This window comes from Emys orbicularis, chromosome 2 (assembly GCF_028017835.1).
Source record: "Emys orbicularis isolate rEmyOrb1 chromosome 2, rEmyOrb1.hap1, whole genome shotgun sequence".
NCBI lineage: Eukaryota > Metazoa > Chordata > Testudines > Emydidae > Emys > Emys orbicularis.
Genome location: NC_088684.1, coordinates 74,449,121 through 74,463,035, shown reverse-complemented (window position 1 = coordinate 74,463,035; position 13,915 = coordinate 74,449,121). Strand labels below are relative to the sequence as shown.

At 41.2% G+C, this 13,915-nt stretch overlaps 1 protein-coding gene across 1 annotated transcript in view; it reads right to left on the bottom strand.

Annotated features, from left to right (window-relative positions):
• The window catches only part of PRKDC (protein kinase, DNA-activated, catalytic subunit), a 147,699-nt gene that overhangs the window by 132,096 nt on the left and 1,688 nt on the right, over positions 1-13,915 (bottom strand). The window contains exons 2-11 of the mRNA XM_065397886.1: positions 9,211-9,287; positions 9,002-9,094; positions 7,631-7,705; positions 6,505-6,613; positions 5,037-5,149; positions 4,466-4,565; positions 3,815-3,870; positions 3,688-3,718; positions 466-623; positions 76-222 (exon numbers count right to left, since the gene is read on the bottom strand). Of these exons, the coding sequence (XP_065253958.1) occupies positions 76-222; positions 466-623; positions 3,688-3,718; positions 3,815-3,870; positions 4,466-4,565; positions 5,037-5,149; positions 6,505-6,613; positions 7,631-7,705; positions 9,002-9,094; positions 9,211-9,287 (959 nt within the window). The remainder of the gene's footprint in view (positions 1-75; positions 223-465; positions 624-3,687; positions 3,719-3,814; positions 3,871-4,465; positions 4,566-5,036; positions 5,150-6,504; positions 6,614-7,630; positions 7,706-9,001; positions 9,095-9,210; positions 9,288-13,915) is intronic.

Here is a 13,915-nt window from a genome sequence, read left to right as displayed (position 1 = left end):
GTAAGATGAATGGCTTCCTAATTGTAACATAAAACCCATCCAATACACTGTTTTGTCAAAGTAACCTTGCCATACCGCAGCAAAAAGCCCATATCCACGAATAGCAATGGACAACTCCTTATTGCTCGAATCCATTTTTCTGATGATATCATAGAACTTCTCCATGAAGAACTGCAGCTTGCTCTTGTGCATTTCTGCATCTTTAGCCACCATTAGAGAAATCTGCAGATTTACACAAACAATCAATTATGGATTTCCAGAAACTAGAAAATAACCAAAGTGAAATTAAAGTAAAAGACAACCTTAAGAAAATCTATACCACCTTATCAGATAAGAGATCATTATTATTTATGTAGGACCATTGTGCATGAATATATATATATGAACAGCCCCACACTCTACTAGTGTTTTGAGAAATCTAACTCCTTGATAAAGTCTTTGAGTTCTTATGTAAGTTAGCAGTACCTGTCTAAGGAACGAATCTAGGGCTGAATGACCGCCTTTCTTCAGCTCTGCATTTGTATGGCCACACCACTTGGACAGTACTTCAAAGAGTGAGATATAGTTATCCAGAAGGAAGGTGCCAAACTGAGCAGCATGCATGCTGAACAAGTGTAAGCCAGCTGTAATTCAAAACCACAATTATTAGTAAAACTCAGATTTGTGTTCCAGTTTCTGACAACTGACCATGCTCTAGAACAGGTGTTTTCAAACTGGGGGTCAGGACCCCTCAGGGGGTCGCGAGGTTATTACATGGGGGGTTGCAAGCTGTCAGCCTCCACCCCAAACCCCGCTTTGTCCAGCATTTATAATGGTGTTAAATATATAAACAAGTGTTTTTAATATGGGGGGGGGGGGTCGCACTCAGAGGCTTGGTATGTGAAAGGGGTCACCAGTACAAAAGTCTGAGAACCCCTGCTCTAGAAGTTTACATTAGGCCAACAGGAAGTCTCAGATATCTTCTGACTAAATTGTATTTCTGATTATTAAAACATCTATATTCACACATTTGTTTAACTCTACATATGAGCTCACAACTGAAAACAACCTTCCTGCTTTTATCCTAGTATAGATACAGCTATGGGAAGCAGCAGTCCCTTTTAGTGGTTTGTATTTTACTGTTAGTGGTAGAAGGGGCTCCAGATATTATGAATGAGAACTTTACTTCAACTAGGCCAGTGAGTCTCAGCCTTTTCCATGCCAGGAGACATGCCAGAGGTCCCTCTTCCATTTAGCTGGGATGTAGGCAAGAACAATGCCACCTCTGTGCCCCCCCACCAACCACCTCACATTTAGCAACATAGGAAATACAGGATGGTCACAAACCCAGTGAGGAGTCGCAGCCCTCAGATGGAGAACCCATGATCTAGTCAACCTACACCACCTTTACTAGAGGGTCACACACTTTTTTGCTTCCCAAAGGTTCTCTAGATCCCTCGATTCTCCCTCACAGTTGCCTGTATGCTAACCTTCCATCCCCCTCTATTTCAGAGACTCTGCAAACCTCCCCACCTCCTCCCTTCACTCCATACTAGTTTCACCCAATCTCCCCCAGGCCAGGGGCCCCATATTCCCCCCCCCATACCTTGGTCCCCTGTTCTCTCCCTGCCCAGAATTCTGTGTGCCCCCCATTCCTTTCTTTGCTCCCCATGCTCTTCCTTTTCCCCCATACCAGGATATCCCATTCTTCCCCACGCCATCCATGCCAGGGGATGGGAGACCTCCCATTCTCCCCCATACACTGGGAATTCTGTGACATCCCTCAATTCCCCACTTCCTCCCTTTCTCCACCAGGGCAGGGGCTCTGCATAACCCACTTCCATACACCCCCCATGCCAGGGGCTCTATCTGCTCCTCATTTCCCATTTTTCCCCATGCCAGGGGCTCTGTGTGCCCCCCACTGTCCCAGTCTCTGCAGCATTTTAAACTGTACTGGGAGGATGGGCAGAGCTGAGCTGAGAATATTGTTATATGGAAGGCTTAGCTAACCTGTTGCTTGGACTCTATATGTTCCCCATTTTCCCCTTTCAGTTTTTCTAATTTTCACCAAAATCAACAGAGTTCTGCCCACAGATGCTGTGCCATACCTTGGGTACAATCCAGTCTAATGAGTAGCTGTGTCATCCCTGCCCTCTAACCTGGGGTATCCTTTACACTGCTTTGTTGCTGTAGCCTCCAGTCTGGACTGCTGACAAACAGCCTCCAGCATGCAACTCACTTACCAGCCTTGGTTATACTGCAGGGTGACCCCAACACTCCCCCAGTCCTAGACTTTCCCCCAAAAATGTACATTCTGTGTCCACACCTTACACACTATCATAATAATCTTTGTACAAAGTATGTCTTGTGAGGTATCATCTGAAAACTCGATTTGCTGGTCAACAGTGTCCTGATAAAATGTGTTGCATTGTCTCTGTTAATGGTATTAACACACATTCCAAACCACAGCAGAAGTTGGAAAACAGGTCTGAGCCAAACAAAGGAATGTGTGCTCTCCTTCGTTTGCATTTAAGCAGTAAACAGAATCATCAAGCAGGAAGGGCAGACAAAGAAACCTCAGACAAGTGAGGAAAGGCAGCAGTGAACAGCTTTTCCTACAGACTCTCTATCCCCTGAATCTCAGGTGAAAATGTTCTTCAAGAGGACGACGGATACTATAAAAATGAGGGACAGACAGCCCAAGGCACTCCTCCTCTCTCTGTTCATCAATTCACTATACCAAAAGGAACAAAGGAAGCAGCCACTGAACTGGAGACTAACTTTGGTCAATAAGACTGTTGAGAGTGTGCGGTGAGAGAAACCTTGCTTGAATCTGATACCGTTTGTTAAGTTAGGCATCTGTAGTGTTTTAATTTTATCTTCTTGTAACCATTTCTGATTTTTACACCTCATTACTTGTACCTCACTTTACATCTCTCTGTAGTTAATGACCTTTTTTTATTGTTTAATCCAGTGGCTCTCAAACTTTTTTTACTGGTGACCCATTTCACATAGCAAGCCTCTGAGTGCGACCCCCCCGCTTATAAATTAAAAAGGCTTTTTTATATATTTAACACCATTATAAATGCTGGAGGCAAAGCGGGATTTGGGGTGGAGGTTGACAGCTCACGACCCCCCATGTAATAACCTCACAACTCCCTGGCGGGTCCTGACCCCCAGTTTGAGAACCCCTGGTTTAATCTAATCCAGTGTGTTTTAATTGAAGTGTCTGGGAAAATTCCATTTGGGGTGGCAGGTTATCTGGAGGCTGTTTGTGAACAATCCAAACAGGAGGCTACACCAGCAAAGCAGTAAAGGACACCCCAGGTTAGAGGGCAGGCATGACATAGCTACTCATTAATCTGGATTTTATCCTGGGTATGCACAGATGCCTAGAACATTCCCTGAAATTTTGGAACACTTTGGATATGGCATTCAAAAGTTGTCACATTACAGAAAGAGAAATGCCATTAAGTTAAGTGTTGGATGCAGTGTTGGTGCTGAGTATTAGAATTTGCTTTGTTCAGCCAACTACTCCATTTTCAACTCCTTCGATCACAAAGGCACACTCTCTCACTCCACTCTTCTCACCTAGAATACAGAATATGCTGTATTCTTTGAAGGGAATAATCAGAGGATGAAACATGTCTCATCCAAGATATGCTTGGTATCTATAGCACTGCATACAGTTATAAAATAAAATCTTACCTAAAGGTACTGCATATCGCTTTAGGTCAACCTGTAAAAACAAAAGGTTCACCATAAATGACTTGCTCTTCAGAACTAATATATGTAGAAGAATGCACACTTGGAAGATACTCATCAAACATGCTACCTGTGGATTGATTGCCTTCACTGCAAAATCAAAAATCTCCTTTGAAGTGTGGGGATCTGTAGGATAATAACAATAATGAAACATTTCACTAAGGGCACCTCTGAGAGAGTCAAAATGGCAAGATAATTTTATCTTGTTATGGACGTGAAGAGACAATATTTAAAGGTCTTCAAAATATCATACTCTTAAAGGAAGGGAAACTCTCCCTGAGGATGCTTCTAAAATTTTTGTTTTAAATATACTTCTCTGTTTGACTTGCTGAAAAACCACTCTTTAAACAACATGGGTATGCTAGTGTAAATGTGTCTGTATAGAATTATGAATAAGAATGTTCAAACTTTCACTTGGGGTTGTACAGCTGCCCAGTTCCTCCTGGATAAATAGCACTTCAACTTCCCACTCTATGCAACCACTCTGACCACACTCTCCTACGTACTGGGGCACCCCAGGGGTGCTTGGGCATGAAGGGCCTTGCATGAGCAGGCCTTCTGCCAATGGGGGGAATTTCACTCAGAATGCACAACTGCTTGCATCCATTTTTATCTATAAAAGAGTGAATCTTGAGACCAGATGAACGGATGCTCCCTGTCGGGTGTAAAACAGTCAAAATTTCTTTATATATACTAAAAAAAAAAAAAAAAAAGACTGCACCTTCATCCATGGATTTAGTAAAGTTATACATAAGCGCAGTCAGTCCTTTCAGACACCCTGCTACTACTGGTAGTTTGGGCTCTCTTGTTGCTGAGGTCATCTGAAAATAAAAGTTTTAAAGAAAATATCATGCTTAAATTAGAAGAGTAAGATAGAAACAAACAAGTGAGGACCTTGGTAAGGCATAGCTGTGATGCCAACTTTCTGAACCAAACAGTGCAATGAAGTTCTGCAGCTTACTAGTCCAAATAAGAAACTGGCCTCTAATGGAAATCACATCCCCTACGTAGGGCACGAAGGCTGATGATGATCATGCTCTTCCCTCTCCCCTCCCCACATTACTCAGCTAATGGCCACTAGGTCTCCCCGCCATCTGTAACCTACCCAAGACCCTGTAACCAGAGAAAACAACACTCAACTGCTATTAACAATAAAATTGTTCAAACTATGTTTTATAATTATCTGGTTAAATGAAGTATCCAACAATCTTGGCATGAATGGTAATTCAATACACACAACACCCACCAAAGAAAAGTGATTGACAGAGTCCTACAAGAGGTTCCAATCATACCTGTGTTTTGAGCTCACCCAAGAAAGCTCGGAATAATTTCTCAGAGTTGTCAACCATGTCACTAGGTTGGACTTCTCCCAAGACTCCAAGGAGCTCATATAATTTTTCCAGTACTAAAAAATATCAATATATACATCACTTACTTTGAGATCTCTGTGGCATATGATACAGTAGTTAGACACCATTATTATAAAGTCAGTGTGTCTGTCCACCCACCTATCTGGGCAGTTAAGGCTAGTGGTATCTTGGCATGATGACTGGCAAATGAAAGAGTATAACAATGCTTTCATACATACATGTTCTTCCATGCTTGGATTTGAAATTAATCACCAGCTCATATAGTGAAGATTAATTTATTCAAGTTATTCAAACCACTAGTTTTAAATACTGAATTATAGGGCTCAATCCTGTGAGGTGCCACACACCCTCAACTCAGACTGAAATCAATGGGATTTGAGAAAACAGGGTGCTCAGCACCTTGACATTCTAAGTCCCTAATCAAGGAGTTGAGTGCAGCAGTGAAAGTTTAAAAACAATGCAACATTAATATAAATACAGCCTAAGACTCCTGTCATGAGCTCTGTGTGGGCACAACCTCACTGATGTAAATGGAATGTTGCTAACATGGCGCTGGACCATACAAGGGCAGAGCAGAAAACCCCTACCTAGCTCTACCATATGTAACAGTCAATATTTCTGAGGACACTTACTTATTCTAGAGAGGATGATGATGATATTGTTTTATCGGTCTTACAAAAGCATATGGACAGCTGACTAGTATTTAGAGCCAGTATACTAAATAGTAACATTTCATGATTTCCCTATTCACTAATGGAAAATGTATAAATGCATTTGACAACTCCCAACCGAGCAGTCTTACTACTAGTATGTAACTTATGTTTATTCATTAAAGACTATTTTTGAAGTTTTGTTTTTATTTTAAATCAAGTCCTAGCTTCTCCCGTCTTACCCACATTACTGTCGGAAAAAATCCATCAAGATATTAATACAGTAGAACCTTAGAGTTATGAACACCTTGGGAATGGAGGTTGGTTGTAACTCTGAACAAAACATTATGGCTGATCTTTCAAAAAAGTTTACAACTGAACGTTGACTTAATACAGCTTTGAAACTCTACTATGCAGAAGAAAATTTCTGCTCTTAACCATCTGAATTTAAATGAAACAAGCAAAGAAACTGTTTCCTTAGTTTCCTTACCATGTCAAATCTTTTTTTTTAAAACTATCCCTTTTTTTTTTTTTAATAGTTTACGTTTAATCCAGTACTGTACAGTATTTGCTTTGGGGGTGGTCTCTACTGCTGCCTGATTGTGTACTTCCGGTTCCAAATGACATGGGTGGTTGACCAGTCAGTTTGTAACTCTGGTGGTCATAACTCTGAGGTTCTATTATACTAAAAGATAGTAAATAAAATAAGTAATAATGTTTCTAGAAAAGCTAAGGCTCACCTGTGTCAGGCACTTTACTTCTTGCAGCAAGTTCCCCATAAAATTTGTTAAAGATCTCTCCAACTTTCAATTCTTCCATCAGAAAGGAAGACCGTAAATTTTGAAGCAACTGGAAATATATACAAGATACCCACAAATGAGGAAAAAACTATTTTATTTGTTTCCACTTGGACCCAGGTAAATAAGGCCCCTAAATCAGAAAAATACTTAGGTACACACCTAACTTTAAGCACAAGTAATCCCACTGGTTTAGCGGATTAAGTTAAAGGTGGTTGATACGTCTTCTGATCGTATAAGATGTAGGTAAAGACAAGCTACCATTTCTATACAATAAATATTGGTTTTGTTGTTTTCCTCATGCAAATCATGTGCTCATCCTATTGTATATGTCGTTCACACCTATTTTTCTACTTCCTATGTTCCTTGTACATATTTTGGCTGTAATTTTAGGTCAAAGGGGCACCATCAATTTAAAATATAATCAGTTTAAAAAATGAGTTATAATTAGTTTTAGGATATGACACCTGTTAATGTCTGCAGTTTCATAAGCATGTTTACCTAGTTTTAAAATGTTTCTCTCCCTGTTGCTGTAAGGCCCACTCAAACCACAGAAGAATTAACTTCAAAAGGACTACTGCCATATGTAAAGTTAAGCACATGCATAAGTGTTTGCAGGATCAGGGCAAAATGCACTATACTGGGAAAACAGTAAAAATTATCATATGCACTAAGGAAACTAAAAAATATATATATAAAACAAGTTTGCGCCTCAAATATCTTTCAGTTGTATTATCTTAGTTGTTATCTGTAACAAATTAATATTTTCAAACAGAAGTGTGATTTTTAAGTTGACAGTGTTGCTTTAAAGAACAGCAATTGAATTGGGAATAAAGATGCACTCTGTGATCGCCCTCAAAATCCAAGATGTCTTCCAACACAAATTAAGGGATGGCACCTTTAATTAAGCAATTCAGTCAAAGGAGATTAGGACTAATTTGTGGGCAGAAAAATATTTTTTTAATACTCCTCCTACAGAACTTTTTGAGTTTGCTGCATTCAACAGCAGCCATGGCATAAGTCAAAAGTCTCTAGGCTTAGAAATAATGAACTGTAAAGTATGTTTTACCTTAATGAGAAGCTCCAGAGCTGGGATTTTACATTTTGCAGCCTTTTCTTTTGTGTAAACGCGAATACAAGTTTGCTAGGTTGGGAAAAAATAGATCATAATGATCATTAACAGGATGGAAGATTTAAAAATATTTAAATAATTTAAGATATTTCTTTAAAATACCTTTCCCCAATGATTTTAGGTATTTTACAACATTTAAAATGTACAAAACCCAAGAATAAAAATACACAGCTTCTCATACAAAGCCAATGCAGACTAGAATAAATATTCACCCAGAAAATAGCAATACTAACCCATCACATGACTACCCCATATCCCTCAACTAAACCCAAAAGAAAAGATTAGTTTTGCAGTGTGTCCTAAAAATTAGCAAATCCAAGTTTTGGTAAACCTAGACGGAAGCAAATTCTAGAGTAAAAGGACCCCATGTAGCAAATCATCTGTCACTAGTCACCTTTTCTTTTAAGCAGGAGGCTATTACCACGAGCTCAGAAAGTACAATGGCACAAACATCTGCAGTTAAATGGATACTACTGAGTAGTTTAGACTCTTCGGGTAGTTTACACTGCAATTAGACATCCACAGCTGGCCTGTGCCAGTTGACTTGGGCTTGCGGGGCTCAGGCTAAGGTGCTGTTTAATTATGGTGTAGCCATTCTGGCATGGGCTGCAGCCCAAGCCCTGGGACCCTTCCACCTCACAGGGTCCTGAAGTCTGGGCTCTAGCCAGAGACTGAATGTCTACACCGCTATTAAACAGCCCTTAGTCTGAGCCCCACAAGCCCAAGTCAGCTAGCATGGACCAGCCATGGGTTTTTAACTGCAGTGTAGACATACCCTAAGGGACACATTTTCAGAAATGATGAGCACCCACAGTACCCACTGACTTCAAAGTACTACAGGTACTCAACTCCTCTGAAAAAAACAGGCCTTAAAAAAGTCACTTCAAAGGTTACAAACTGGAGCAGAAGGATTCAAAATATTGTATTATTTTAAATCAAATATTTCACAGGTAGAACATTACAAAAAAAAAAACCCAAAAAACCCAAACCCAGCAACTACCATTTTTTGAGAGAGAGAAAATATATTCTAACCCTGATGGATCCAAGATACTTGAACAAATATGACCAAAGTATACTAACATTTTTAATGACACCAGTGCATTAATATGTAATCCAAAATTGCTCCTCTGTTTTAGCTCTATTAGAAACATTGGGCGGGGGGGATGAATTGCATAAAGGAAAGCCGTGAACCTGGTATTAGTCATATTTTAATACATCTTTCAAGTGTTCATGTTTAAATTAAAAACACTGCAGAACTGTTAAAAGTATTTGACAAAGATTTTTAAAAATAAGTTTTCCTTCACTTACCTTAATATCATGGGCATAAGGATGAACTTGCTGACCAATCTTTTCCAGAAAGGCACAGAGAAATTTTAAAGCTTCTTCCCTGCACTCTCGAAACTGAAAAAACGGAGTTCCTTTTTAGAAATGAAAGTCTGTATACTCTCACTTAGCAATGAAAAATATTGCAACAGTTCTTTTAAAAAAAAAAATCATAACTAAGTTTTTCAACTCACTTCCTCCATGCTGAGAGATTTGCGGACAAACACAAGTAATCCATTATCTTTGGAAAACACCAGTGAAGTTTGCAATGCTGTAGGAAGAGCAAAAAGAAGCATCAAACTATTTGCTTTGTTATTTACACTCTATTTCCAAACAAGTGGCTCCTAGAATCTGATTATTTAGATAATATTGGGCATTATTCAGAATGTCCTTGTACCAAAATGAAACTAATTATTTTCAGGGCTAAATAAGGACATGATTTTGCAGTCCTTACTCACATAAATATTCCCACTGAAGCCAAGAAGGCCAGTCACATGAATTAGGGCTGCAGGATTAAACCCTAAATTCTGTTTGTAAAATGTTCACTTCACATATGCTCAAAGCTCAGGTTCAGTCCAACTCTGCTTGGCACAGAACCAGGGATGAGAAAAAGGTGGCTTACACCACCTTTGTACCTCCCAATCCTGGGGCCAGAACCAGTACAGTAACATCAGGTCTGCAATGAACCCAAAGGGCAACCTGTCAATTATGTTTTAATCAATGAGTATGAGGAGTAGTCATCCTGGACTAAGACATTATCTATATTAACATTTGAAGCCATGTTAGATCCTATCCGGAGATATGTTTAAATAAACTTCTTGCCAAAAAGGTGCTAACATGATTTCAAATACCAGAGTAGACGGAACCAAAAAGGTCGTGTCAACAAGTCTTGATTTTCATCTAGTAAAACTATGAGGAGTCTGGACAGGAACATAGTATTTTACATGCCAGATCAGACCGATGGTCTAGCAAAGTCCACTATCCCACTTCTAATGGTGGACAACACCCAATGCTTCAGAAAAACATTAAACCTCTTCCACAGTCAAGTGTTATTAATCCTAAAAGTATTCTGCTCTTTTAAAAATCCAAATACAGAATTTAATCTCATAGTCCCTTGTGGCAGTGAACTCCACACAATAACTACATGCTGCATGAAATAGTATTTACTTTCATTTCTTCTAAATACACCTGCCACTAATAAATTTCTTGAAGAACTTCATGTAGTTCAAAAGTTTGTCTCTTGCACCAACAGAATTTGGTCCAATAAAAGCTATTACCTCACCCACTTTCTGTCTCTAATATTCTGGGATCAACATGACTACAACAATACTGCAAACAACTAATTAATTTCATTTCTAAACCTAACAGCTGTTATTTAAAAAAAAAACAGCAATTAGATAAATCAGACTGCTTAAAACTTCCTCTTAACAGTTCAGGAGATAACAAATATGATCCTCAGTTAAGAGTAGAGTGAACTGAGAAGCATGAATACACAGCAGAGGAAGTGAAGCTGTAAGTTTCCAACACCTGCAGCGACACTGCCAGTTGTAGATGCGGCAGTTGGGGCACAATTTTAGGACCAGATTCTGCCTTCCTGACTCATGAGTAGTACTTTTCTCCATGGGTATACGGTCAGTGAACCCAAACTGCCACATATGGTATTCCACAATGTAAGAGTGACAGGAGTTTGCCTTTTTAAATGAGTCTCAACACAAGTTATATGTAACAGATCTGATACTTTTGTGATCTATGCTCCTAATCCCTGTCTTAATGATAAGGCACTTTTCTGGTCCCTAGCACACTGATGCTGCCTGCCTTTTATTCCACTGCTCCAGACCAAAGTCATGCTGTAGGGAACGCAGCTGCAGACAGTGGCAGCATGCTCACAGTTGAATGGAAAATGTCAGGAACCACTACCCTGATTCCCACTGCTTTACACCTGGTGTATTCATTTACACCTGTGCAAAGAAAGTACAAAGTGAAGGATGAAATGTTATGAACTCAGAATGGCAGCATTCTATACTCATTTTGCACCAATGTAAATGACTACACAAGGTGCAAAACAGTGGAGAATCAGGCTCCACTGGAGTGTCACCGCTGAACTTTAAACGCAGGAACATAGCACACAGGACTACAAGGGACCTCCGGGATCATCGAATCCAGTCATCTGCTTTTTGCAGGCAACCCCTTCATATAATCACATTCACAAACATAGCAAGCTCCATCTTAAACTAGTTAGCTTGTTTGCTCTCGCCGTTCTTATTGGTAGGCTATTCCAGAACCTTACTCCTCTAATGGTTAGAAACCGTCTTCTAACTTCCAGCCTAAACTTATTCATAGACAGTGTATCCCCATTCGTTGTTTTTATGCAAACACTGTCCTTTAGCTTAGGTAGCTCTTCTCCCACCCCTGTGTTAACCTCTACCCACTGTTATTTGTGGAGAGCAAGCAAATTCCCACTTAGGCTTTGTTTTGCTAGGCTTAGAGAGCTTGGCTTGTTTGTCTCCTCTCCTAAAACAGGCTCTCCATTTACCTAACCCAACTAGTAGCTCATCTCTGTACCTGTTCCAGTTTAAATTCATCTTCACTGAATGTGGGTGACCAGAATTGTACATGATATTCCAGATGAGGTCTTATAGTGCCTTGTTTGATGGTATTAATACTTCTCCAGCTCTGCTGGAAATGCCTCACCTGCTATATCTCAGGATCCCAATAGCCTTTTTCACAGCCATATTACATTAGTCATCCTGTGATCAACTTACACACCCAGGTCTTTCTCCTCCTCCTCTGTCATTTCCAACTGATGAGCCGCCAAGTTAGAGAAAAAATTCCAGTCCTCCAGGCTATCCCATTCTTCTTGTATAATATTCCAATCCTCCTCTGTATCGACAATGCCTCCTGACTTTGTGTCATCAGCAAATTTCATTTGTACACTACTACACCTCTACCCCGATATAACACGAATTCGGATAGAACACGGTAAAGCAGTGCTCCAGAGGGGTGGGGCTGCGCAGTCCAGCGGATCAAAGCAAGTTCGACATAACGCGGTTTCACCTATAACGCAGTACGATTTTTTGGCTCCCGAGGACAGCATTATATTGGGGTAGAGGTGTACTTTTTGTGCCATGGTCATTAATGAAAATATTAAATAAAATCAGTCCCAAGACAGACCCTTGAGGAACGCCACTAGTAATCTCCCTCCAGCCCATAGTTCTCCTTTCAACAGAACAAGCTGCTGTTTCTCCTTTAGCCACTCCTTATGCATTTTACAGTTCCTGTACTAATCACCATTTTCTCCAACTTCACTAATAATTCCCCATGTTGTATCATGTCCAATGCTTTACTGAAGCCTAGATAGATTAGGTCTACCGCATTTCCCTCGTCTGAAACAATCAGTTTTCAGTTTAAAGTTGATATTCCAAGCAGATGAATGGTGTTCATCCCTTTGAGTCAGTTTCAAGCTGTCTGCATACTTAGGCAGACATCACTTCTTGGATTACACTTGCTCACTTCTGGAAGGTTTCCTCTATAGCAGGGGTGGGCAAACTACGGCCTGCGGGCCGGATTCAGCTGCAAAAGCTCCTGGGCTAGAGTTAGGGTTCAGTAGGCTAGAGCTCCCAAGGTTAAGGTTCATTGTGTTACAGCTTCCTGGGCTAAGGTGAGGGTTCAATAGAGTAGAGCACCCCCTGAGAGGATTAGGGTTCAACAGGCTAGGGCTAGAGGGGCTGGGGTTAGTGTTCAGTAGAGCACAGCTCCCTGGGCTAGGCTCAGGGATCAAAGACTAGAAATATCTAAGACATTGTTAGGTTTCAATAGGGAAGGGCTCTTTAGGCTAAGGTAAGGATTCAATAGAGTAGGGATAGGAGTGGAGCTGCAGGGTAGGGTTCAGCTTCAATAGGCTAGGGATCCACAGGGCAGAGACAGGGTTTAATAGGCATGGGATCCCTAGTGTGGGGATACATCTCAAGCTGCAGGGGCTTCCCAGGCTAGGGTTAGGATCTAATAGGGATGGGCTCTGTAGGGTAGTAAATGACTGGGGCTGCTAATACTCGATGGTCCAGAGTTAGGGTTCAGTAGGGCAGGACTCCCTGGGTTAGGGTTAACTAGGTTAGGGCTCCCTGAGCTAGGGTTAAAGATAAAAATGGAATGTCTCCTGGGGCAACAGTTAAATAAGCTAGGGCTTCCCTGGACAGAGTTACATTTCAAAAGAGTATAGCTACCACGTCTACAGTTAGGCTAGGGCTCACCAGGGTAGGCAGGACTTAAATTCTCACAGAGTATCTCCCGACACCCCGGGGCTTCTGCCCCACGTGAGGCACCAGGGCTTCTGCCCCATGGGTTTGAAAATACTTACCAGAGCTCTGCTCTGAACACCTCTGGCTGAATTTAAGCCCTAAGGATAGGGTTAGGGCTGGGGCTTCAAGGGCTCCCCATGCAAGGGTTAGTGTTCAATAGGGTTGGGTATCCCAGGTTAGGGTTCAACTAGCTAGGTCTATGGTTCAAGAAGGTTGGGCTTCCTGGGCTAGGTTTAAGAGGGTAGGCTTAAGGTTCAAGAGGATAGGGCAATCTGGGCTAGTGTTAGGATACAATAGGTTAAGGCTAGGTCTCCCACAGCTACGGTTAGGGTTCAATGAGCATGGCCAGCATTTCTCAAACTAGAGGTCGCGACCCACAAGGGGGCCTTAAGCCTATTGTAGGGGGAGTCACATTATTGCCACCCTTACTTCCACGCTGCTTTCAGAACCAGATGGCTGGAGAGCGGCGGCTGCTGGCCAGGTACCCAACTCTGAAGGCACCATGGCCGCCAGCAGAAGCACAGAAGTAAGGGTGTCATGGTATGGGAGGTGGGGGGGTCGTAACTTTTTGAGAATCCCTGAGCTAGGGGTCTACAGGGTAGGG